The 22,971-nt window shown below is 43.7% G+C and overlaps 2 protein-coding genes across 7 annotated transcripts in view; both read left to right on the forward strand.

Moving 5' to 3' along the window:
* The first annotated feature begins 458 nt into the window (after positions 1 to 458).
* On the forward strand, positions 459 to 10,594 carry GLE1 (GLE1 RNA export mediator). Of its 2 annotated transcripts, none has more exons than XM_086475518.1 (16): positions 459 to 557; positions 1,039 to 1,270; positions 2,220 to 2,386; positions 2,628 to 2,776; positions 3,104 to 3,164; positions 3,447 to 3,701; positions 4,473 to 4,701; positions 5,297 to 5,409; positions 5,616 to 5,685; positions 6,043 to 6,185; positions 7,076 to 7,266; positions 7,746 to 7,875; positions 8,224 to 8,328; positions 9,325 to 9,407; positions 9,580 to 9,643; positions 10,329 to 10,594. In XM_086475518.1, the coding sequence occupies exons 1-16, from the start codon at positions 462 to 464 to the stop codon at positions 10,395 to 10,397; spliced, it is 2,157 nt and encodes a 718-aa protein (XP_086331644.1). In that variant the 5' UTR covers positions 459 to 461; the 3' UTR covers positions 10,398 to 10,594. The 2 variants fall into 2 exon arrangements, with proteins under 2 accessions (XP_086331644.1, XP_086331645.1); XM_086475519.1 differs by having other exon boundaries at positions 1,039 to 1,260; positions 2,261 to 2,386.
* A 3,117-nt stretch (positions 10,595 to 13,711) lies between these two features.
* Positions 13,712 to 22,971, forward strand: part of SPTAN1 (spectrin alpha, non-erythrocytic 1) — a 51,604-nt gene continuing 42,344 nt past the window's right edge. For 3 of the 5 annotated variants that reach the window (XM_086475797.1, XM_009947637.2, XM_086475796.1), the window contains exons 1-2: positions 16,868 to 16,900; positions 22,214 to 22,453. In XM_086475797.1, coding sequence (XP_086331923.1) covers positions 16,868 to 16,900; positions 22,214 to 22,453 — 273 coding nt within the window. Of the gene's footprint in view, positions 13,740 to 16,867; positions 16,901 to 22,213; positions 22,454 to 22,971 lie in introns of those variants that run through there. The other 2 variants (XM_086475798.1, XM_086475799.1) reach the window with 1 other exon arrangement.

Consider the following 22,971-nt stretch of genomic DNA (forward strand, 5'->3'; position numbering starts at 1 on the left):
ATCTTAATCAGTTACGTTGGGGTTTTCCTCTTCTGTGTGCTGTGCCTGGGGTCTTCTGGCCCTTATTTTGGAAAAACAACCCCCCTCCCCGGGGTGTTCGTGCAGGCCCCTGCGCCCCCGGCCCTTTCCCCGTTGAGGGGTGGTGGCCTCTCCCTGCCTCCTGCGGTGGCCTCCAGCCCTCCCTCCGCGGGGCCACACAAAATAACGGGGAAAGCCGCGAAGCTGCCGGTGCCTCCCGGCCCTGCCCCTTTCCTCGCCCCTCCCCGGGAGCCGGCCCTGGCGGGACTCGAACCCGCGCTCCTCCCTCTCGGCGGGGAGCGCCAGGGCCCCGCCCGCCCGCCAGGCGGCAACCGTCGCCCTTCCCGCGCGCTGCGCACGGGGCAGGCCCGCCCAGCCGTTACCGGAAGCGGAAGGGCGGGGCGGAGCTCGGAGCGTTGTTTGCGGTGCCAGGGGCGGTTGTCATGGAGCTGCGGGAGCAACACTGGGAGACTCTGGAGGCTCTGCGGAACTCGGACAGGGGCCGGCTGAGCTACTGCCGCCAGTGGGACCGCGACAAGGTCAGGGCTGGCTCCCGGCCGCCGCCTCGGAGCCCCCGGGCTCAGAGAGGGGCTGTGAGCGGCTGAGGCGGGGCGGGAGCCGTGACTCGGCCCTCCGAGCCGGGCGGTCACACACCGACTCCTTGCCTCGTTAACGGGCAGGGCTAGAAATATTTAAGTCGTGCTTGTGGTGCCTCTGCTGCCCGCTCCTCCTCGCGTGTCAGCGGCTGGGCCCGCTGCCCCCTTCTAGCTGGTCGGGGCTGGCTCCTCGGGCTGGCTAAAGAGCGCAGGGTTTGGGCAGGAGGTGTTACAGGAGAAGGTTCGGGCGTGGCGGTCCTGCTGTCCTGCAGAAGCAGGGGAGTAGGGGAAAGTGTTGAAAAGAGCAGCCGAAATGGGTAAATGGGGCGCTGAGCTGTGGTTGTAAAGCACCTGCTGACCTGTGAAGATGTTTTCGTTGCTTTCTTGATGTGTTTCACATTCACGGAAATTTTTTTCTCTCTAGGATATCTTGGAGGGATGCATCCCTTCTCTTGATCTGTCTCCTTATTCTGGCTGGGTCCTAGACAGAATAATTGGGCAATCAGCCCAAGAAATTGCACCCTCTGAAAGTTCAACACCTGAAGAATCCACTGCCCTCACAAACGGGTCTTCTCTGGAGAAGATCATGTCTGCTAGCCACCAGGCCTCTTCACCGCTTTCATCTACAGAGCAGAGTGAAACAGAGGTATGCTCTGATTATAATCCATATGTGAGCAACTGTGAGAAAAAACGTGCTGCCGTAAATTGTCTGATAAAGGTTGTTTTGTGCTGTTAATTTGTGGGGAACAACACTCTTAGTTTCAACTTTTTGTATGATAAACAGGTGGCGATAAAATTGGTATTAACAGGGTTTTCATAGAATAATGTTTGATAATGGGCCAAAAGCAAACTCCCTTTTTCGCCATAACTAAGCAAAATTATGGATTAGGAGCATGGGATTCATCTGTTTGGAGGGATAAGGTCACGGAGTAGGGTGAGGCCCATGAATAACCAACCCCCTTGGGTTCTCTGGAGTCTTTGAATGGCTTAGATGTGTTATGGCTGTCTTCTGCAAGGTGAAAGGAAGGGAGCTGGGCAACGAGCAGTTGAGTTGTGGAGATGACGATGTTTGAAGAAGCACCCGAAAAGTAAACAAATGTCCGTTGCTATGCATTGAATTATGACCTCAGAGCGTAGCAATGACACTAGGCAGCAAAGTTTGGTGTCAACTTGGCCCCGTCCAGACTTAAGAAATATACGGTGAGGAAAGCATCTTAAGGAAGCAGAAAGATCTGATAAATGTTGTAAGAGAGTCTAAAGACTCCTTCTGAAGAGCCAAGGTGTAAACCTGTCTTGACTTCTTCCAGTGTAACATCTTCACTGAATGCAAGGAGAACGTGGGGAGCCAGCCTGGCCTTTCTAGGGGACAGGTAGCCTTTGTGAATGTCCTGTAGGCTCTTGGTATCTCTGCTCCCAGTTTTAGTGATTGGGAAAAGTCATTATCCCAGTGTCATACAGGTACTGGAGGATACTCAAAATGGTGAGGCTGCACTACTGGGGTATATAACTACCCTAAAAAGTTGCGCACTGGTTGACTCCTTTGTCTGTTTCTCTGCAAATGATGTGCAGTTTAGGAGACTTGATTTCTTCGTGGGTTGCTGATACCGTATTCAGTCAGTGATTTGGTTTCTGTGCTGACCTCGCAGGGCAACGAACATCTCAGTCTGCTGGAAAAGGATCGCGAAGTCCTTCTGACAGTTCTGCCGTCTAAATTCATGCAGTTTGAAGCCTGCATTCGGATGTATGAAGAGGTACACAAGTTGAAAGCACAGGTAAAAAAATAAACTGCACCAAAACTTAATGGTGTGTGTAGATCACAGGAGAGCTACATGTAACAACGCTGTGGTAGAACTAGCAGGACAGTAAGTTATCCTAAACATTAGAGAGTAAAGTCTGGGATAACCCCGTGTAGACCCTGTTGGCCCAGTTTGGGCAATTTATTTTGTATTTTCTTCTGTCAAAATTCTGGTGATTACTACATTGTGGTGCTTCTGGCACCTCTGCAATCCGCAGGAGGCGATAAGGCAACGGCAGCAGAAGTTTGAGCGAGTGTCGAGGGCACTGTATGAAATGTCGAAGGAACAACTGAAGCGCTTTGATGAACTGAGGGAGCTAAAGCAGCGTCAGGAACTCCAAGAATTGCGAGAAATGATGGAGAAGAGGTGAGATTAGCTCTGGTATCCTTAAAATATTATAGCATTTAATCGAAGTGAAGATTAATTCTTGTGCCTGACAGTTCTATGCTAGTCACTTGTGCTTGAAAAATCTCACCTGCTGCTTTTCTCACCTTAACTATCCTGTTGTTCTTTGTCTTTCAGAGTAGGTCTCTGGCTACTCTTGAGGTTCCAATGGTTAGAAAAAGGCTATATTTGTGATACTTAAAGTTCCTCTAGCTTGGCTTATTTTAAAAGTAATTTTCTGTGTGTTTGTTTGTGTTTTGTCCTGTGCACGTCTTGAATACAGCTTTTCTGTCTTTGTATGTCTTGTAGCTCAAAGGAGGCTCAGGGACAGCAAGAGAAGTTGAAGGAAGAACACCGACTCCGAGCAAAGGTCTGAGACTTACAAAAGTTGTCTTTCATAAAAGACCGTGACCCCTTGGTGGGAGCTGGAAAGACCGATTCATTTGTTTGTATTTACGTGGCATCCCTGGAGTGGGAATGTATTTTTTGGTGCTGTCCTAGACACCTGCTGCACTCTTGTGGAAAGGTGGTAAAGGCACATGTGCTGTAGAAGCAGGAGGGACCTGTAAAGTTAGAGTCATCAGGCCAGGAAGGACCTGTAAAGCCAGAGTTATTTAAGTATTTTCTGTCTCTTGTGTCTCTTTCTCCCCAGGTGTTAAACCTAAAACTGCGTGAGGCAGAGCAGGAGAGGCAGCGTCAAGAAGAGCTGGAGCGTTTGCGTAAGGAAGAGGGCCAGGAAAGATTCCGTTGCCTTTATTCCATCCAGGAGGAAGTGCTGCAGCTTAACCAGCAGATTGATCGCGATTACAGACACAAAGACTTGCCAACAATCGATCTTTCTGCGTACAGTAATCGTGGCAACCAGCTCTGTGGGTTGGTGTCAGGACTCATCCGCACCGCCAGTGAGGTAGAGGCTCTGGAGTTGCTCTTAACTTTGGTTGTCATTCCTTCGGAAAGCTTCCTGTAGGTGTCTTCAAAGGCGGCTTGTTCTGAGGCTGTTCAATAAGATGTCACAGAAATGTTCTCAGATATTCATCTTATAAAGCATCTAAGTTAAAAGGAGGATTCTTTTCTGTGGCACTTCAGCTGTTCTCTTGAAAATGGCTTATAAAAATGCATGAGGATTTCTACAGGAGAAAAATTGAATATTAAAATACTGTAAACTCTTGACGCTGAAAAGCTGTTTTTTGAGACAACCATGGAAGCTGAGTGGTTGGTAAATTGCTAAATGCTGAACACTTTATGATTCTCCTGTACTCCTAAGCCTTTTTGCAGTAGCTAGGTTTCCTTGAAAATCTTTTTCTCTAAAGATGGGGTACAAACCTTGAAAAATAAAACACTCTAATAAGGCTCATTCTCTGTTCCAGCTTGTCACGGCTGGCTTTCTGCGGAGGAAGCTGTCTAGGCTTTGCAGTGGGGTTCCCTTATACTTGTCGAAGTGTTTTGTTAATTTTTGTTGTCCAAGATGTTGTGAGATCTGGCCATGCACTAACTTTATTTACAAATGTTACACATTGTTATGTACACGTAAAGAAGAAAAAGATATTTTCACCAGAGGATAAAATGTGTAGTCGGCTCCCAGATCACCTGAAGGCTAATGCTTCACAGGCTCCTTGCTCTTGGTCTACAGATAGTGGAACGAAAGGTTGATGCTGTATTACCTCCTGTTTCTTGACAGAGGGGTTTCCCTACTCAAGTAGATGTGGCCAATACTGATCGAGCACTGCAGGAGATGCGAGGGCTGGTAACCGGCATGCAGCAAGAAATCACTGCAGCTCTGGAAGAAAAAAAGAAGAGAGATGAAGAGGAAGAGAGAGAAAAGCAGAAAGAGTTACTGAAAAAAGAGCAGATGAAGGCTCAGACTCCTGCCCCTGCGCAGCAGCTGGGGGGGAAGCCTCAGAAAGAAGGTTGGTTAGGCTTTTTTTTTTTTTTTCCATTTTTTTCCCTCCTCCTTTCCCTCCTTACACACTGTTTTACTGTTAGGCTGAGTACTACTTTGGAACCTTACCGTTGTGATGACGTACCTTCTTGTAGCCTTTACTTTAGCACAACTACAAAATGGGGGTAGGACCGTTGGCAGCAAACTTTTGCGATGGAACTAACGCAGCATAAATTGACTGTGTTCACTGGAGCAAACCCTGCTTCTCCTAGGCTGTATGCCACGTTAGAGAATAACGTTGTGCCTTCTTAGGAGTGTAGATGAGTCGTGCAGGACACAACAAAACATACAAGGACAGACCACTGAAATGGCTTCCTTCTTGAGAGCAAGTTAAGTCCAGATATCCTGCATGTGTAAGCTACTAAACTGAAGGAGGAGGTCTCCAGTATAGCTTGCAAACTTGTAGTTTATTTATGAATGTAACTTTCTAAAGTCTGCGAAAAAACATTTATGCAGCTGTTAGTTCCTGCCTTTTAAAAAAAAAAAAAAAAAAATTCTTAAGGTTTTCTAGAATTTCAGGTCGGTCTTAGTCTTCTGCTATTTTCTTTTCTTTTTACTATCAGGAATTCAAGTTAAGGCAGAAGAACGTATCATGCAGTGGTACCAGCAGCTTCAGGATGCTGCTGAGCAGTGCGCTGCTTCTTTCAGTGAACTTGCCGACTGTGAAAAAACTGAGGTATGAACAAATGCTTAATACTGCTGAAGAGTGATTGTCTTAATTTCTAGGGGAAATAGGAGAGCTTTCGTTTTAAAAAACCAACCAACCAACCAAAAAACCCCCTGAACTTAGCAGCCTCTATTAGCAGTCTGCTCATCCAAACTGTCATGGTAGTTTACTTGTCTGTAAAGGTTTTTAAAGTTGTGTGTTTGTTTGGTTTGCAGGTTAAGAAGATAAGAGATGACTTGCAGAAAGTAGCTCTGATCCCTGTGAGCCAGATCGCTAGAAAATCAGGTTAGGAAAACACCAAGAACCCAGTCCAACTGAAATGCCTTTTGCTCTAAAGATTTTAGTAGGAAACAACATAGCTCACGTTTCTGTAATTACCCCTACAGCAGAAAGCTGGTACACGTGCAATCCAAGTCTTTGCAGCACAGCGTTTGCTTATGTTTTGAGGTCTGTTGCTTCCCTCAGAGGCATCTTGCTTCATCGTGATTCATTTTTTTTTATTTGATCAGATGTAGCAAACGTGCAGTCTGAGGTGCCTTGTCTTCAGGATTTCGATCGAGTTTTTATGTTGTTGGTGAGGTCTGGTTAAGGCTTGTCTGCTGTTTCCTAATCTGTCTCCCTACATTCCTTACATACCTGCAGGCTCTCATCTGAAAATGGTATTTGACAAGCTCAGTAACCTGCTCTCTGGAAAGACTATTCAGTGTTTTGGAGTGACTGCAGCAGTGACTGACCATCCAGAGGGGCTGGATTTTGTTTGTTACAAACTTGCGGAGAGATTTGTGGTGAGGAAATGTTCTCTTTATTGGGGTGGCAAAGGTAGCTGGTGCCTTAAGAAGTTCTTTTGGACGCTGTCTGCTGTCTTCAGCTGCTAAGAGCAAAATTCCTGGGTGTTTAGCTTGCATGTATTAACGTTCATATTGATTAGAGAATTGAATTAAAAAAAAAAAAACAACTTAGTTTCTCTTTCCTTCCACTCCCCTATTTTCTCTCTTCTAGGAGGAAGAACTATTTTAAATTCTAGGCTTACGTGTTACATATTCTGAATTAGTTAGGTACAGTGTTAGTGGAAAACAGGTTGACAGTTAATTTATGATCTATCACAAAACTGTATATATGCACAAAACCTTGTATCTCGGCAGAATTGAGGGGGCGGGGGGGAGCTAAGGCCCAAGAGGCAAACTTGTGTCCCTGCTGCCTAGTTAGCACCTCCCAAGGAATGAAGAGTCATGGTTTAAGTTGCTTTTTTGAAGTTGGCAGTATTTTTTTTCTAGTCTTTATTTGTTAAATTTGGGCGGTTTGAAACGTTCTTTTGTCCCTGCAGTGACAAATATATGCAAAAATTAGCCCATGGAGTAAAACTGTGACTTGAAGAAATTTGAAAATTATTCATAAACATTTGAAAATGATTGCTTGGAGTGAAAGTATCTGTGCAGCCTTGCACTTTGTGCCTGTGTTTGCTACCCCCTTTTTTCTGTCCTGGACCAAAGTTTATTGTCATCGTCTGTGGAAGCTGAGGCCATAAGGCTGTATCAGCTTTTCTGTAGTTGGCTACATAGCCATGGAAACATTAGGATCCTTTAGTAAGGGCTAATTACACAAAAAAGAGGGATTTTTTTCTTGTCTGAGAAATGGCTTGAAGGTGTGGTGACTGACTTTCCTTCCCCCCCTCCAGAGACAAGCAGCAGAAGAAGTATCTTCGAACCATGATGCAGCTTTCACAATTGGTGCGGTGATCTCAGGAATCTGGGAAGCGTACCCTCGAGTTGGAGACCTCTTTCTAGCTCATCTGCACAAAATATGCCCCTATGCTGTGCCATTTTACCCTGAGTTCAAAGAGGGGACTTCTACGAAACAATCTCAGGGGTAAATTTATTATTGGACTTCTTCAGCATGAACCCTGCAAGGGACAAGACTGTATTCTTCTGAGTGAACTCCACTTTTCTTCATCTCTGAGTACGTAGGCACTGGGATGTGCCAGCATAGGCTCTGGAGATTCACTCATAAGTGTGCAGTTCCCCTGACCCTGTTTCCCTGGAAGATGCTGTGTCCTTCAGCTTTGGAAATGCTCTTTTTCTGCTTCTTCCTTGTCCTTCTCAAAGAACTGTTGATAGCCATAGCTTGATTCAAGTTGAAATATCCAGTACAGAACCTAAATATCCTACGTTGTATCACATAGCGGAACATATGAACCAGAGGGTAATGATCAGCCTTTGGAATAATTCTTGTATGGTTTTCGAGTATCCCTGTTCTCAGTACAGTTGGCTTAAAGTAAGTGGAGAACTGCAGGCACTCAAGTGAATGTGTTTTGCTGTACTGATACTGGAATGTCTTCTCATACTTAGGATGTTCGGATATCATGTTGATGAGTCCAAGTGGGAAGAGCAAGAGCAGTTTCTTAAACGGATGGGAGGACTGATTCGTCTTTATGGTGCTATCATGCAAATCCGCTGGCCTTACGGGAACAAACAAGGGGTATGTGTGTATAGCGTGGTAACGAGAACCTCGTTACTATCCCGAGAGTCTCCTGAATGGTTGTAAACTTGATTTGTGGTTAAGGCGCGCTGAGCTTAAATCAGCTCATAACCTGTTTGAAGGGAGATGGTCGTAACCAGAATCACCAAAGGAATGCAAAGTCATTTGTAGTGTTGACCTTTACTTCCCCTCTTCATATTATCATAATGATCAAGGTTTATCTTAGGCTATTGTAAAATAACTTGATAAAGAAGAAAGTAAATCAGAAAGCTGCCTGTTTTGATAATAGTATTTTGCAAGTCATGAAACAAGCGGTGGGTAACTTGCTTTTTTTGTTGCTGTTTATAGAATCATCCTCATGGACTGAACCATGGATGGCGCTGGCTTGCTCAGATCTTGAATATGGAGCCTGTGCCAGTTGTGACAGTTACACTTCTTTTTGATTTTCTGGAGGTAAGTGATGTGGATTACTAAATGATTAAAGAGATCTAAATTGGTGACACTTTAGTTTCTAAAGGGATTGCTGAGGTGAGGGATTTGAGGGATCTGAGGGACTGCTGCGATTTTTAACAGCAGAGGTTTTTTAACTTGTCCTTATTCCTTCAGAAAGGAATGTGAATATTTCCGCATTGTTGCAAATACAGTTTTGGAGCCAAATGATTCAAAACCAGAAGTTTTTATGCCTGCGACTAATGTTGTATTTGGTTCAGTTTAAGGTTTCTTGTATTTTAAAAATAATTGCATGGTCCTGTACGAGTAAGATCTGCTAAGCACTCAGCATCAGTTGGTACAAGGCAGTGAGGTCCTGTGGCCTTTCCAGCTGAGTTACTTCATGAAACAGGAAGGGTTTTTCAGGCCGAGAAGGACAGAGCCTGGTGTATCTTCACCCCATGTCCTAGGATATAGGGCTACGCTAACTAAGAGACAAAGGAAACAACAAGTACTGTTGAACACAAGAACACTTTGGTGCTTATCAGATGCCTTCTAAAGAACTTTCGAAGTAGGAATGAGAAAGTGCAAAGTGAAACGCTCCAGTTCTGTTAGTAGCAGTAAAGTTTGAGGGACGTTGGTCCTGTAAACTGACTGTATGAAGAAAGCTGCTGAATCCACACTGCAGTAATCAAGATGGGGAAAGGACCACAATATGCCCTAGCAAATGGTGTTAGGGAAGGCTGTTATTTTTGGAGGGAGGCTGGAGCGAGAGGAAGAATAACACAAGATCGGTATCAGTGGCCACCACATGGTCAACAAGAAAAAAAAAAGGCAGCTGATTGTGGTAGCAGTAATGGCATTTAGAGGATTTGCTTGGTTTATTCTTCGTGTAGGTATATTTCTTTAAATGTCTGGATAAAATGTTAAGGGGTTGATATTGAACAGGTTCATTGAAGTAGTCGTGCTAGTCTGAAACTCAGCTTTGGAACCTGGTCTTTGTGGATTTCTGTACCACAGGTGTGTGGCCATGCTCTCATGAAACAGTATCAGGACCAGTTCTGGAAAATGATGTTGCTTATCCAAGAAGAGTATTGCCCAAGGTATGATGCAGGTGGTTAAGAATGTGAAATAATCCTTGGTTTTTACTTCGTGAGTGTTTGCTCTTAAATGACTTGTCCAACTCTTCCAATCTCTGCTGGTTGCCCCCACACCCACTTGTACATCAAACCCAACTTTGTGAGTAGATTTTGAAATGTGCTGTTATTTCTGCAGAATTGAGGCGATTACCAGCGCTGGACAGATCGGCCCTTTAGTGCGTTTCAAGTTCTTCTTAGAGGTAAAGCCGTTTGCATTGTTTTTTCTTGGTTTTCAAATGGTTTTCTTCCCTTTGTTTGATATATGCATCATTTTGCTAATGAGGCTGGTGCTGCTTGCAGCATACCTGATAGTCCAGACTCATCGCTATGATGTAACCCGTCTTTTGTAACTTTTTACTGAATTACCTTAATGATAGTTATGATGTCAAACATCTCATTCCTTTCTTCACATCTGGTATTTCTCAGAGAAAATGTATTTTGATTATAAACGAAGTTCAGTGAGACTAGTTGCAGTGAGAGATGTACAGGTTGAGGATTCTGCCGAGTCATTTCTGTAACAGCTGGTTTTTTGTCAGTGGCTTGCTCGGTTTTGTCTGTTGCCCTGATGAGGTACATGAGGAAGCAGACACCTCGAACTGCTCCCTGTAGTATTTGTTTAGCATTGTATTCTGCATCTTTTTTTTTTTAAGACAGCTTGCAAAACTGTAAAATACTTTGTTATTTAAATTGTTTTGTGACTTCATTATGATATTAAACTGTGATAGCTTCAGAGTTTGTACTTGGATTTCAAAATTAATTTGGGTACATTTTATTAGCAATGCTTTGGATGTGTGCAGTAAGAGCTACCCAAATGCCTGAGAAGAGATGGCTAATTAAGATACTTACTTCTTTTTCCTTTGTTCTTTGTCTTTCTCTCTCCACTAGGTATGTCTAGAGAAGAAGGAAATTCCAGTCCCGGAGGGCACTCTGGAGCCCGCCTTTTGGAAATCCTGAATCACTTGATGTTTCTTCCTCCCTGGATGTCAGTGCTTTCAGACCTGGCTTCCTGTTTAAATCTAAAGTAAACATTCTTGGTATCTAGAGGGCCCAGGGGAATATATTCCGTCAATGTTTAATTCATCGAGATTTATGTTGGTCAGAACAGACTTGTGTTTAATTTATTGCAAATAAAGCAAAGTTCAGCTTCCAAATGGATTTTTATAAGTTTTTTTTTTTTATATGGTAAATTATGGAAAACTGAAGACTTTCCCTCCATGTGTTCAAACATGCAGAAGATGTTTTCAGTGTAGTATCCTGGTGACCTCGGGGCTTCAGAGATTGGAGACTCTTGGACTGAAAATTTGCACGGTGCTGTTGTGTTCATGGAAGTGAAAATACCTCACAGCTTTATGAAGCCTTAACAGAGTAATCGGTCTCAGAAGTTTACCACTAGAACTTTATTTTTTTAATTTATTGTATCTCTTTTATAATTCCATTTTAATTATGCTGATGTACTTGCAGCCTGTCTGCCTCAACAACATCTTAAAACTACCGTGAGATTGGTAAAGGCGTTTGGCCTCGCAGCGTTGACACTTATCTCTGTTGAATGTAACTTCGCTCCAAGAGGCAGTGCTCTTGATTTGAGAGAGGTAGACTCACTGTTTTTAAAGGTTTGCATGGGTAATAGTAACTTCATGAGAGACGAGCAGAGTTCCTGAATCTACAGAAATTCGGTGTCCGTTATCCAGCAAATGGCTGGAAGCTAATAATGCATTTTCTTGTTTAAAAAAAAAAAAAAAAAAAAAGGAGAAACAGTGGCAAAATGGTGCATTCACTCTAGTGCTTTTGCTGATGTTCTGCCATCATTTGAGGGGGAGGTGGGATGGGATAGGTTGGGTTACCTAAGGTGCATTTTATACAGGCTCTTTTTATATAAATGGTTTTCTTCCTCATCAATGTTACGGCATGTATGTATCAAGTACTGTAATACTTCTGTACTGACAGTGGATTATTCTGAGACTAGTTAATTCTAGAAATCTGTTTAAATTAATGTTAAAGTTTGAGTTTTCTTTTTAATCTGAAGCTGATGCAGTTTGCTTTTTCTGTAGAAGAGGGGTGGTCAGGAAAATCTACAGGTCCTTGGTGGATACAGGAGATGGATAGTGTGGGAGATACGTGATGGGGGATTTGTGTCATTTATGGTGCACTGTCCTTGAACTATTTTGGTGCCATCTAAGATGAGAAAACTTGCTTCTGAGTTCTAGAAGGCAGTGCCTTGTTTTTCCAAAATACTGTTGCCAGTTAAAGTTTTTATTTTTACCAGATCTTTTTTTTTTTTGGTATTCCTAGAGGCACTGCAATTTGAAGCTGTAGACAGTGGAGTTGAGGCCATAGGAGAATCTGAATTTGACTTTTATATTGCTCTCGAGCCTTGAGAAAAGGTTGTAACCTGTACTTGAATTCCCTTAAAACCTTTAACCTTGGCTTTTACAATTGACTAAAATAAACAAATGGTAAATAAATTTGTATTTGTTGTATATATTTTGTAAACTGGAATTCTTTAGACTGGTGTTACTGAGGATTGTTCTGGGATGCTGGAACTCTCCGTCCAGTATCCTCTACCAGGATTTACTGATAATTTACTGAAGCAATTTACAGCTTTCATCAGTATGCTTGAAAATGCTCGGGTGCTTTATATGGAGTGGAGATGTTTTAATGACACCTTGCCTGTCTACAATTACGTTGGAGACTCACTTAGCCAAGACAGTAATTGGTACAGTCTGGTAGAAACAATTGTCTGCCTGTACCAAAACACAAGGATGGATTTGATGATGTGTATGTAAGATACAACAGCTTGTTTGTTGGGGTTTTTTTGTGGGTTTTTTTTGTTTGCTTTTTTAATTTTGTGTGGGGTTTTGTTTGTTTGTTTGTTTTCTGACAGGTATTAGGGTTTTCTAACATTTGAGGGGGGGAAGGTAAGCATGTATTTTTGTAAAAACCATAGTGTCCTTTTCTGCCTCAGTAAGGCTTCCAGATATTTATATACTATTTCAAAAACAGTAATAAGAGATTCTAATTGAATAATGAGTGTGCATTTCAAAAGAATCATAATAAATCAATATTTATTTTTAGATGTAGCTTAAGGTTGCATCTGCTGCTTGAACTGATGGTTGACTTGTATTATGCTATTCTGGGTTTTGTCATTTTAGCAGTTTTGAATGGTATCCATTTGCTGTTATCAAGATGCAGTGCAAATAAGGGCCTTATGCACGCATTCCTGGTATTTTCATATGCATATTTGTATCGAATATGACAAAGGAGAGCATCTCGGGTGCAAAACCACTGTGCATTCAGGATGAGATGCACTAAAGTTGCTGTGAGTCATACTCTTCCTTGGAGACAATAGTTCCAGGCAGTCCTTTGGGTTGCGATGCAATGTCACTGCAAGTGTGCTTCTTCCATTTAAGTACCTGAATAAAAGACAGCGTGATGAACTCAAACATCACTCAAACCCACTCACCCCTTTGATCCCATAAACTGCTTGCTGCCTTACCAGCCCTCTTAAAAAGAAAAAAATAAAAAAAAAATAATTTAAGATTAGAGCTTCTTTGCTCTATTTTAAACACCCAGCTTATACTAAAGGCTCATTTTCCTTTGAATTTATGCATCGGCGTTTCAAAAATAGATTTCTCTCGACAAGCCTGTGCAGCCTTTCGCTGCTCTGTCCTTGCCAGGCTGCTTTGTGGCACTGCGGGCTGCTTCGGAAGGACACCCCCCCCCCCCCATGTACTTTTAATAATGTACAACTGAGGCTGCCGCTCTGAGGTACGTCGTTAAAACCTGTCACTCACCCTCTGCCGCCGTTCGGGCCTCCAGGAGCCCCAGCTGCCCCTGGCTGAGGGGAAGGGGGAGGCCAGCCCACCCGCCGCCATGCTGCGCGGACATTTTAACCCGTTCCTCGCGTAATTCGTATTTTCCCGGTGGCCGAGGCTGGTCGCTGGAGGGCGGCGAGGAAATGGCCCGAGGCCCCCCGCTGCTGAGGGGGCGCAAACGCCCCCCCCCCGCCCTCCGGCAGCCTCCCCCGCCACTCGGCTCTTCCCGGAATCTCTCGGCACTTTCCGGAATTCCTCGGCTCGCTCCGCCGCTCCCGCAGTTCGCTCGGGTGGGTGGGGCGCTTTCCCCGCCTCCGGCTCCCGATTCTTTCCGAAGCCTTTCGGCCCTTTCCGCCGGCCGGGAGACCGGTCTGCGGCGCTGACGTCATCTCCGGGCCGCCTTATAAAAAGGCGGGCGCGGGCGGCGCTCGCTGTCTGTGGCGGAGGGTGCGGAGCTGGAGGGGGAGACCTGCGCACCGACCCGGTGAGGCGCCGCGCTCGCTGCGGGGGCCGCGCTCGCCTTCATCCCGCCCCGGTCGGGTCGATAGAGACACCGCCGCCCCGCACCCGCTCCGTTTCCCGCCGCTGCGGAGACAGGTGTACGGGGGCGCGGTCCCCTCACCCGCGGGGGGGGGGGAGGCTGAGGCCGGCTCTGCCTCCGGGGGCTCCCCGCGGCGCTTCGGCTGCCGCTCGCTCTCGCCCTCCCCGGCGGCCGCGGCTGCTGCCGTGGGGATTTTGTATCGCGGGCGGCCGCTGAGTCGGGCCGCGGCGCCGCCCGGGGTCTCTCTGCGGCCCTCGGGGGAGGGGAAGGGAGGGCTGGGGAGCGGGCGCGGCGGGGATAAAGGGCAGGCGGGCAAGGAGCGACGGGATCCGCCCTGGGCAGCCTCGACCCGCGGCAGGAATTTCATTCAGCGCTCTGGGGAAGGGATAAACAGGCGGGTAAAATAACAGCGGCGGCGAATCTCTGTCGCTGCGGGCAGAGCGAGAGGCCCCCCGCCTTGCTCTTCGCCCCTGTCCGGTGAGGTTTGCGGTAAAGCCCTGTCCCCCACCTCCCCCCTACTCCCGAGGAGGGATCCCGGGGCGAGGGGGGGGGTGGGTGGGTGTGGAAGGGAGACCCTGGCGCTCTGCGGCAGCCCGGCGGAGGGGATTCATGGCACAGCAATGGCTTCCCTCCGCTCCCGGCAGCTGCCCAAGGTCAGGAGATGCAGCAAAGACTCTGTGCGAGGGGAGAGAAGGGAAGGGGGCGGCTGGAGAGCCCTTTCCTCGAGGAGCTCGGTACCTCCGTGGAATGACGGACATGTCAGTGGTATGCCCGGGAGTTGTCCAGCCGAGCGGGAAGGCGTTTGGAAGAAATCCTCCCGACCTGTGTTCCTCTCATATATGTGTCATTTCAGTATATAGGTCAAGCACTACGGTTTCCTTCATAAAAGAATCAGGGTTTGTTCCTTCCTTGATTAACGTAGGTTTTTTTTTTTTTTAATTCAACATAAATGCGGGTCATGACAGCCAAGTCTTTCTCAATGCGTTGCCTGCATACACCTTGTCTGGTTATAATGATACTATAGATCATAGTTATGTTCCAATAAGGTAATCATTTGCCCTGATATTTAAGGAAAAGCATAAGCAATTATTACTGTATGCTTTTTTAGCAGGTTCATGTTGACTGTTTAGGATTTTTAGTAGGTATTTAAATCATTAAAACAGCTCTCTGTTCCAGCCTAAAAATGTACGTGACTATTGAGCAGTCTTTCATACATATTTAAATAGGTTCTGAAGAGCAGTTGTCTGGACATGGCGAATGAACACATTAGGGGGGGAAAACGCATAAAAAAGCCAACTCAGCCTGAAACGGTTCTGTATCTTTCTGGAAAAAAAAAAAAATCCATTTTCTTTTGGCATTTTGTTTTCAGCAAAGTGCCAGAAGATTCCAATGACTGTGTTCACTGAAAGGCCTTGATCAGGGATTCAGATTTGTTCAAAACAAATATTAAATCCCCCTGTGTGATTTTTATGCTTTTAAATGCAACTAACAATGAATTCTTCCATGAAGTCTTCATTTGTCCTAACTTATAAATTGCACAGAGAAAATTATGAACAAAAGACTGAAAATGGGATCTTTTCTGCTGCATTGTGTGCAGCATCTATAATTGTAGTAATGGAATTACTAAGCTGTGGAAAATACTTGAACCAAGATAGCAGGTTACATTGTTCACAAGAAGTAATTTATTTCCATTCCCATTGGGGGGAAAAAAAAAATACATCTGTACTGGTCAGATTGAAATAGCAGTTTTATTTTAAAATCAGATTTCAATGTTATGCTTCTGCGAGATCTGTAGTTGATGAAGTTAGCAGAAATATTTGTGGCTCTGTTTTTCTTTAATAACAAAGAAAGCTAGCAACAATAACAAAAATGTTGAATGTCAAAGACTGTCTCGTAAGCGTTTTTTACACATTTTTCTCCTGCACAACAGAAAGGTAGGAGAAGCCTTAAATCTCCTCAGACAGGGTGGTACCTCTTGGTGTGAAATTAATTTCTCAACTATTACATTTATAACTTACATTAGTAATGTAATGCAAATAACTTAGTATCTTTGCCTTCCTTTTGATTACTTAATGTATTTATGGGGTTGTAATTGTTTCATTCATAAATACATTCCTTTTGGGGGGCAACTAATTGCTTCCCCTTTATTGGAGGAAATAATATGAATTCCTGCCTTTTCTCCACTGCATGTTAGTGTAGTGTGGGAGTTTGTTTTTTCCATTTGTCCCTGGCGTGTAGGCAGCAGAAGAATGGGGTGGAGCAGACTGCAGATGCTATGGATGGAGATGGCCAGGCGTAGTCCGGCATTGTGCTCCGGTAGCTGACCGTGGATCGACTGGAGCGGCAGGCTGCTTCTCGCCGCTGCGGCTGATAGACACGGAGCTGTGCGAATGCCACGAGAGAGACAGGCACCAGCTTCAGCTGGCACAAAGGCACATAGCTGCGGTTCTCCATGAACTGCTCCAGGGATTGCAACGTGGGGAAAATGTAGGGATAGGGGAGGCAAGGAAATTCTCAGCTAAAAATTCAGTGGGTTAGATGCACTTAGCAGCTACGTAATTAGCTCAGATACACCTTCTATCGCAACTGCTACTTGTCCTTTTTTCTGCTATGGCAGTTGAAAGTAAACGTTTTTGTAGATATTCATATTCAAAACCTTTTTATTGAGTTTGTGTTTTTTAAATTAAGCTACCACGCTTGATCATGCTGTAGCAATAAGTGTCATTTGCCAAGTCCAGGTAACTTACATTACTTTCTGTTTTGACCTTCAGATTTTAATTTTTTTTTTTTTTAAACTAACTGGGAAGATTGTTACGTACGAAATTATTTGAGTTTTCCTGTTGATATTTGTAACCTTTTTTGCATGAGGAGGTCTGTTGTTTGCAATAGCTTGCGTAACAGTAACGCCGAATGTGTGTGGCAAGAAACCAACAGGAAAGTATGAAATGTGCTGTGGCAGAATACATATTTTGAAAAATTAAAAAAAAAAATTAAGCCATGTCCTTATGCTAGTCATCAGTTGAATGTTATCTTCATTTCCCCCTCCCTTCTAGACTCTACATTCCTCCGTCATGTTGTCATCATTTCGTAAAGTCAAAGTCCAGGTATTTTTACATAATGCATGAAGTGCCATCACCATACTTGCCTGCCTTTATTGCGGTGACCTATTTGTAACAAAAAGCTATTTGTCTGAGAGTTTGTTCTATAGAACAGGTGCTTTGTACCTCAGTGTTGAGTCTGATCTGCCTTTCCTTTAGTACTTTGAATTTCCTAATTTCTGTCTGTGATGCATGGTGTGTGAACGCTTTGTGATTGTTACAGTTCAGTGTGATCAGGTTTTGATGTAGATTAATTTTCTAAGAGATTTTTGTTTTAGAAAGTCCTTGAGCAGTATCTTCTTACTTACAGCATCTAAAAATCCACCGTGGTAAGATTTGCACTGTAGAACATTAAGCATTTGAACCAGGCTTTGGTTCCTGTTCCATCCACTTGCACAAGTTTATAATCCTTGATTTGTCGTGGTTTCACTGCTTATGCATCTGTGTGGTGGTAAAATTGACAGAATGTATGGACCAGCCTTCAGCTGGGTGACACAAGCAACTAGATTTCATTTGGAAATGATAGAAACGTAAATGTTTATATTACAATTAAAATTACAGTGAAAAGATAACAAATGGGAATGGAAAATGCTGTGGTTAATTATATAATATCACATTACCTGTAGACTCTGCATTCCTGCAATGCAGTCAAGGTAATTTGCTTTCTCAGGAGTCTCAGCAGAGCGCAGTCCTTGCCAGCCCTGCGTAGTTTTATCAAAGGTCTGTGGTGATACTAAAAATAAAACAAAGCCAAAAAACCCCTTGTACGTAAAGGCACCAAATTCCAATAGGCAATTCAGCTGCTCTTATTTAAGTGGTGGAATTAAAATTTTAAGACTAAATGCTTAAAAACGAACAGGTCTTTAATCGTCTTTCGTGTTTCAGAAGTGCATAGTTAAGGCTGTGCACAAACCCTCTAATCAGCCTAAATCACTAGCTTTGCAGCCTGCTGTAGTTCAAACATAATTTACCTTTCTCTCTTCTTTTAATGCTACAGCTTCTTGTCTCCCTGTAATACCTACTGTAGTTCTAGGGCTTGTTTGAATTTTACCTGCGCTGCAGTTAGTCCATCTGAGTCTCCAGCATTAATCAGCGACTTTGTCACATCTTGGTTTTTTTTGTACTGCAGCACTTGACTTATTTTTCTGGCTTGGAATTTGTAGGGGTTTGAGGCTGTAGGTGACCTTCCTTAACAGCAACCAGGAGTGTTTGGGCACAGGATTCTGCTACACATAGTCCACCCTTAAAATTTCTTTTATTTTGTAGATTTAAATTCATAACAACCAGTGACTGGGTGTTAATTTTGTCTCAGTAGTGTTGAAATCTCTAGTGTAGGGTGTATGATCTGACATCTTTCAGTTACTCCTCTGTAACACAATATGCTCGTGCAGTTCCCTTCGCAGGAGCGGCAGCCAGTGCTGCGCATGCTTTTCAGGAGGGTTCTCTTATTTACCTGCAGTACTAGTACGTACTAACTTAGCACTGAACTAGGCAGTCGTGGTGCTTCTGTGTTCGACTCGTACGTAGGGGCTTGCTTCTTCCCTAGTATTTTGAGGAAACTGTGAATGGAAGAAATGAAAGTTGGAAAAAATGTACGTTTGTTTTTTTTCCCCCTCTGTCCTTTCCTTTTGAAGGTTATTTTCACATCCAATACTAGAATTTAAATTTTTTTGCTTGAAGAAGAAAAATCAGCAAACCATTCCTGTCCTCCAAGCAGGAGGCAGGAGGGAGTAGCCAGGATCCGTTCCATGTTCCTTTGACAAGACTTACGATGTGTAATATCGATGAACGCAAAAAAATGCATCGAGCTGCTCCCGTGTGCATACTTGGGAAGGAGGGAATGTTTTGACAGGGAAAGCGCTCGTGTTACAGGCTACAACTGGGGTCACGTATGCGGAATATGCGTAATGCACATCAGCACTGGTCTTAAGAGAAAGTCATTCTTTTACATCTTAAGCTAGTGACCTTTAGATACTGATACCTGACTGCTTTTCAGGCAAAAGAGTTTAATTTTTTAAGCTTCATGTGATTGTTTTTAAAAATACGCTAAAATCTTCTGTATAGCACTGAATGTATTTTACATTCGAGGTTTTAAATCCCTGAAAACATGTTTTGGTAAGGGAAGTGCTGACAGCTCTTCTGTGTGGCTGCCGTGGCGGCACCGCAGTAATTCCTGTTTAACCCCCCTCGGTACCGCTGTTTCCCGAACTTGAATGATGTTGCTGACATCATCGCTGTTGCACTGCGGTGTCTGTAAATATCTGCAGTTGTGTATTCCCGTGCGAATTTTAGTGTACCCTTTGTATAACGTGTGTCATCTAGGGAAGGCTAATCATTGTAGGTTGAAGGATGCGAGTAATAAGTTTGGGTTGGGTTTTAATTGTCTTAAATTTACTTCTTTTTGTTGGCTTTTTCTTAAAAAATAAAATAATACAGCCACAAAGGTACAGTGCAAAGAAGCATTTCTGATTATTTTTTTAGTTAGACGTAAGCTGGTGAGTGGCTTTCTAAAGTGAGTCTTACAGCATAAAAGTACAGTAGCAAATGCCTTCAGGACAGTTAAGATCGGCAGTTTTGGGGCTGTCTGTGCGATGACGCCTCCTTGGCAGCCTGGAAGGCCAAGGCGCTGGCGGGAGCCGGCCGGTGCCGTTCCTCCTGCCCGCACCGCCTGGAAGGTTCGCTCTGTCTGACCTTATCAGCCTGCAGCAGCGACGTGGGGTGAGGCTGGTTATCGGGGGTCGGACTGGGCATTCGGGTACACCCCGATTCGAGCTGTGTTTGTCACGTTAAAAACATGAAGCGCAACTCCTTGTCGGCGGTTCTCTCTCTGGGGGTGCAGAGGTGCATCCTAGATGGCTTCGACTGAGGTGTTGGAAACATCTTGGAGAACTGCTTTGTATTCGAGAGGGGTATTGCGGTTCGAGCGTGGAAACACGGGAGGTAGACTGCATCGTTCTGCAGCATCGATGACTTTTGAGTTCCGAGCTCCCCAGTGACTGCTGATTGCGCTCTGGCAGAGCACAGACTTGCTGACGTCAGCTGATCCGCTGCAGGAAAGAACAGTCTATTATTGCTAGGCCAAAGCACTTCTTTTACAATTGACTAGCTTGACTTACTGTAGTTATAAAAGGAGCCTTTCTTTTAACGAATTCCAGCAAAAAGATGAGCCAGATTGCATGACTTGTGTGGTGAGAGGCGAACCAGCTACCAGGCTAAATTACAGGAGGTCTCCTATCTGGTTTTTAAAAATGTAAAAATAATTTAAATTTATAATTTCAATAATTATTTGCATAATTTAAATAATTCAAAGTTATTTAAAGTCGCGTGGGATGTGGAGGTTATTTCTAGTACTGAAATACAAGTTGACAGCAAAAGGCTGTGCAGTGTTCCAAAGACTGACTAGGATTTCATTTTCTGCCCGTAACCGGAATAAGCGGAGAGGCAGGCTGCAGTCGTGCGGTACGTTTAGACTAACAGCCACGGTGTTGTTCCTGAGCACGACTCAGTTTAAAAGAAGCGTTGTCGGAATTCAAACACAGTGTCACAGCACAGCACAGGAAGTTTTTAGCCATAACTTGCACTCCTGGGGGGGGAAAGGCTGTTTGAAACGAGGCTTGAAAAACCAGCTGCTTTCTCAGGAAAACAGATCTGTAGTTGAGCTCAAGTTATGTTTGGGGTGTTGATCTTTTAATGTTCAGATACACTAACCACGTGGAGCGTTTAGTACCACTGCCAGATGAAACCTGGACTTTATTTATATAATACAGTCTACCCAGACTGGTTGTTTTTTCTTTCCTTGCCCTCCTGACAATAATGAATGAAATGCCCAGGCCTGGAAGAGAAAGCAACTGATTTTTTTTTTTTTCTTTCCTTCCTTAAACTGCCGCAATGCAGTTGGGGCTCAGAGTTCATGGGAGTAACGCCTGCTGCTGAAATGGCTGTCCTCCTGCAGGGTGGGACTGTTGGAAGGGAGCTCAGGAATGTGTGAATTCGCCCCCATATGTTCCCTTCTATCAGATGGTCCCTTTACAAGTGCTTGGAAACCAAACACAAAACATGGCCATCTAGATTGCTCTCCAACCTGTGGAGCGTTTCATACAATTATGCAAGATACGTGGCTAATTAAAGCATGCGGCTGACGACTGACTAAATAACAATTTAACGATGTATTTTAAGAGATTGCCTGTGTCTTTTGGTATGCAGTTGTAGACTGGGTTTCTTCCATGGCTTTGATAGCATTGATGGGAAGTACATTTAGCTTGATGCTTACAGAGTTTATAATAAAGGCATTAAGTGAGCTGTACATGTAAACACTTGTACGTCAAGCCGTTAATTGTATAATTGTTCAAGCGCAGAGCATTTGTTGCAACAGCTTCTTGATCTGCAGAGTTGTCAAGTAACTGAGTAAATACTGACACTCCGATGACAGTAATGGTACTGCTTTTAGAATTTGTGTTACGGTTTTGTTCTAATGTACAGATCTCTTATTGAAAATCAAATTGCTTTTTGAAAGTTTAGGAACTGAAAATTAGAGATTACCCCAATTTTAATAGAAAGGAGATGAAGCAGAACAGAGTCAGCTCTTTGCTGTCTGTGGTAACAGTAACAGGTTTTAGTACCTAAAGCAGCAAACAAGGATTTCCAGTCGAAGCGGGCAGCACAAGTTATATGGAATACTGCTCTAGTGGCTTGTCTCAGGCCAGATCTATGAGGCACTGAGAGCCTCTGTCTTGGCTTTGGAAAGGTTGTCTAGGGAGTGGCAGAGTGGGTTTGTGACTTTTTTAATTGTCTGAGAGAACAGAGAGGAGATGATCATACACACAGAGGTGTATGTGTAGTATACATGTAGATCTACGTGGACCAGTTAGCTATTGTTTAAAGAACAGTAATATTCTTATTTTATCTATATTGAGTATTTTAAATAAAATGCTTCCAGCTTTTACATGTTGTACAAGAAACCTTTTATGTCTCTATATCTACATATCTATATGTCTGCACAGAAACACATTTTTAACATTTGTATTAGGTGCATGCCACAGTTCGAGGTGATGTGGCCTTTATATAACTGCAGCCATATTTTTCCAAAGCAAGTAGATGTTAAATGTCTTTGTAAATACTCTTTTCCCATTATTTTTCAGCTAGAAGTGTGCTTTGATTTATTTATATGTATGATATTTATATACATACATGTACACACAGGGTAAGACTGTAAGTGAACCACGTTACAAGTTCAGAAAAGGAGGCTTTCCTTTCATGGATCTCTTCCTGCCCTACCATTGTTCTGTAACACAAACAAAATGTTTTTTTTTTGGCTTTCAGAAAATGGATCCAAGTGGTGTAAAAGTGTTGGAAACAGCAGAAGATATCCAAGAAAGGCGTCAACAAGTTTTGGACCGTTACCACAGGTTCAAGGAACTATCTTCTCTAAGGCGCCAAAAACTTGAAGATTCCTATCGATTCCAGTTTTTCCAGCGTGATGCAGATGAGCTTGAAAAATGGATCCAAGAGAAACTGCAGATAGCATCTGATGAAAATTACAAAGACCCAAGCAACTTACAGGCAAGTCCTCCTGCCATTTTGTTTCCTGTGCTATTAATTTTAGGGCATACCAGGTCAACTGGGATCGACAGAACAAATGCATAAGTGTAACTTGATCTGAGAGGGATGAACAAAGATGGTTGCAAATACCTGTGACCTTGCAAAGTGTTCTTCAAAAGCCTAAGTTTCTTTGCCGATATAACTGGAATATTTCTAATAATGGATTAGATGCTAAAGCAGCACAGAAAAAGTTATTCAATGTAATGTAGAGTAAAACCAGCTTTGTTTAATCCTAGAATTTGTTGGGCACTTTGGCTCTGTAAATAAGCGTGAATTAACTCATTTTTTCCACAAAAAAGAAAAAGATATTTGTAGAAAATAAACTTGTGTGGGTGGAACTATCTGATGGGTTCTCAGATGTTTGAACACTCGGGTGCGCGAGAGCAAATACAATAATGAAATAACTAAAATTGGGATGTTTGAATCCGCCTGTGAAATGTGTGATACAGCTATGATTTCAACTGTGCTATTTTATTGTT

This window comes from Leptosomus discolor, chromosome 19 (assembly GCF_034619465.1).
Source record: "Leptosomus discolor isolate bLepDis1 chromosome 19, bLepDis1.hap2, whole genome shotgun sequence".
Lineage (NCBI taxonomy): Eukaryota > Metazoa > Chordata > Aves > Leptosomiformes > Leptosomidae > Leptosomus > Leptosomus discolor.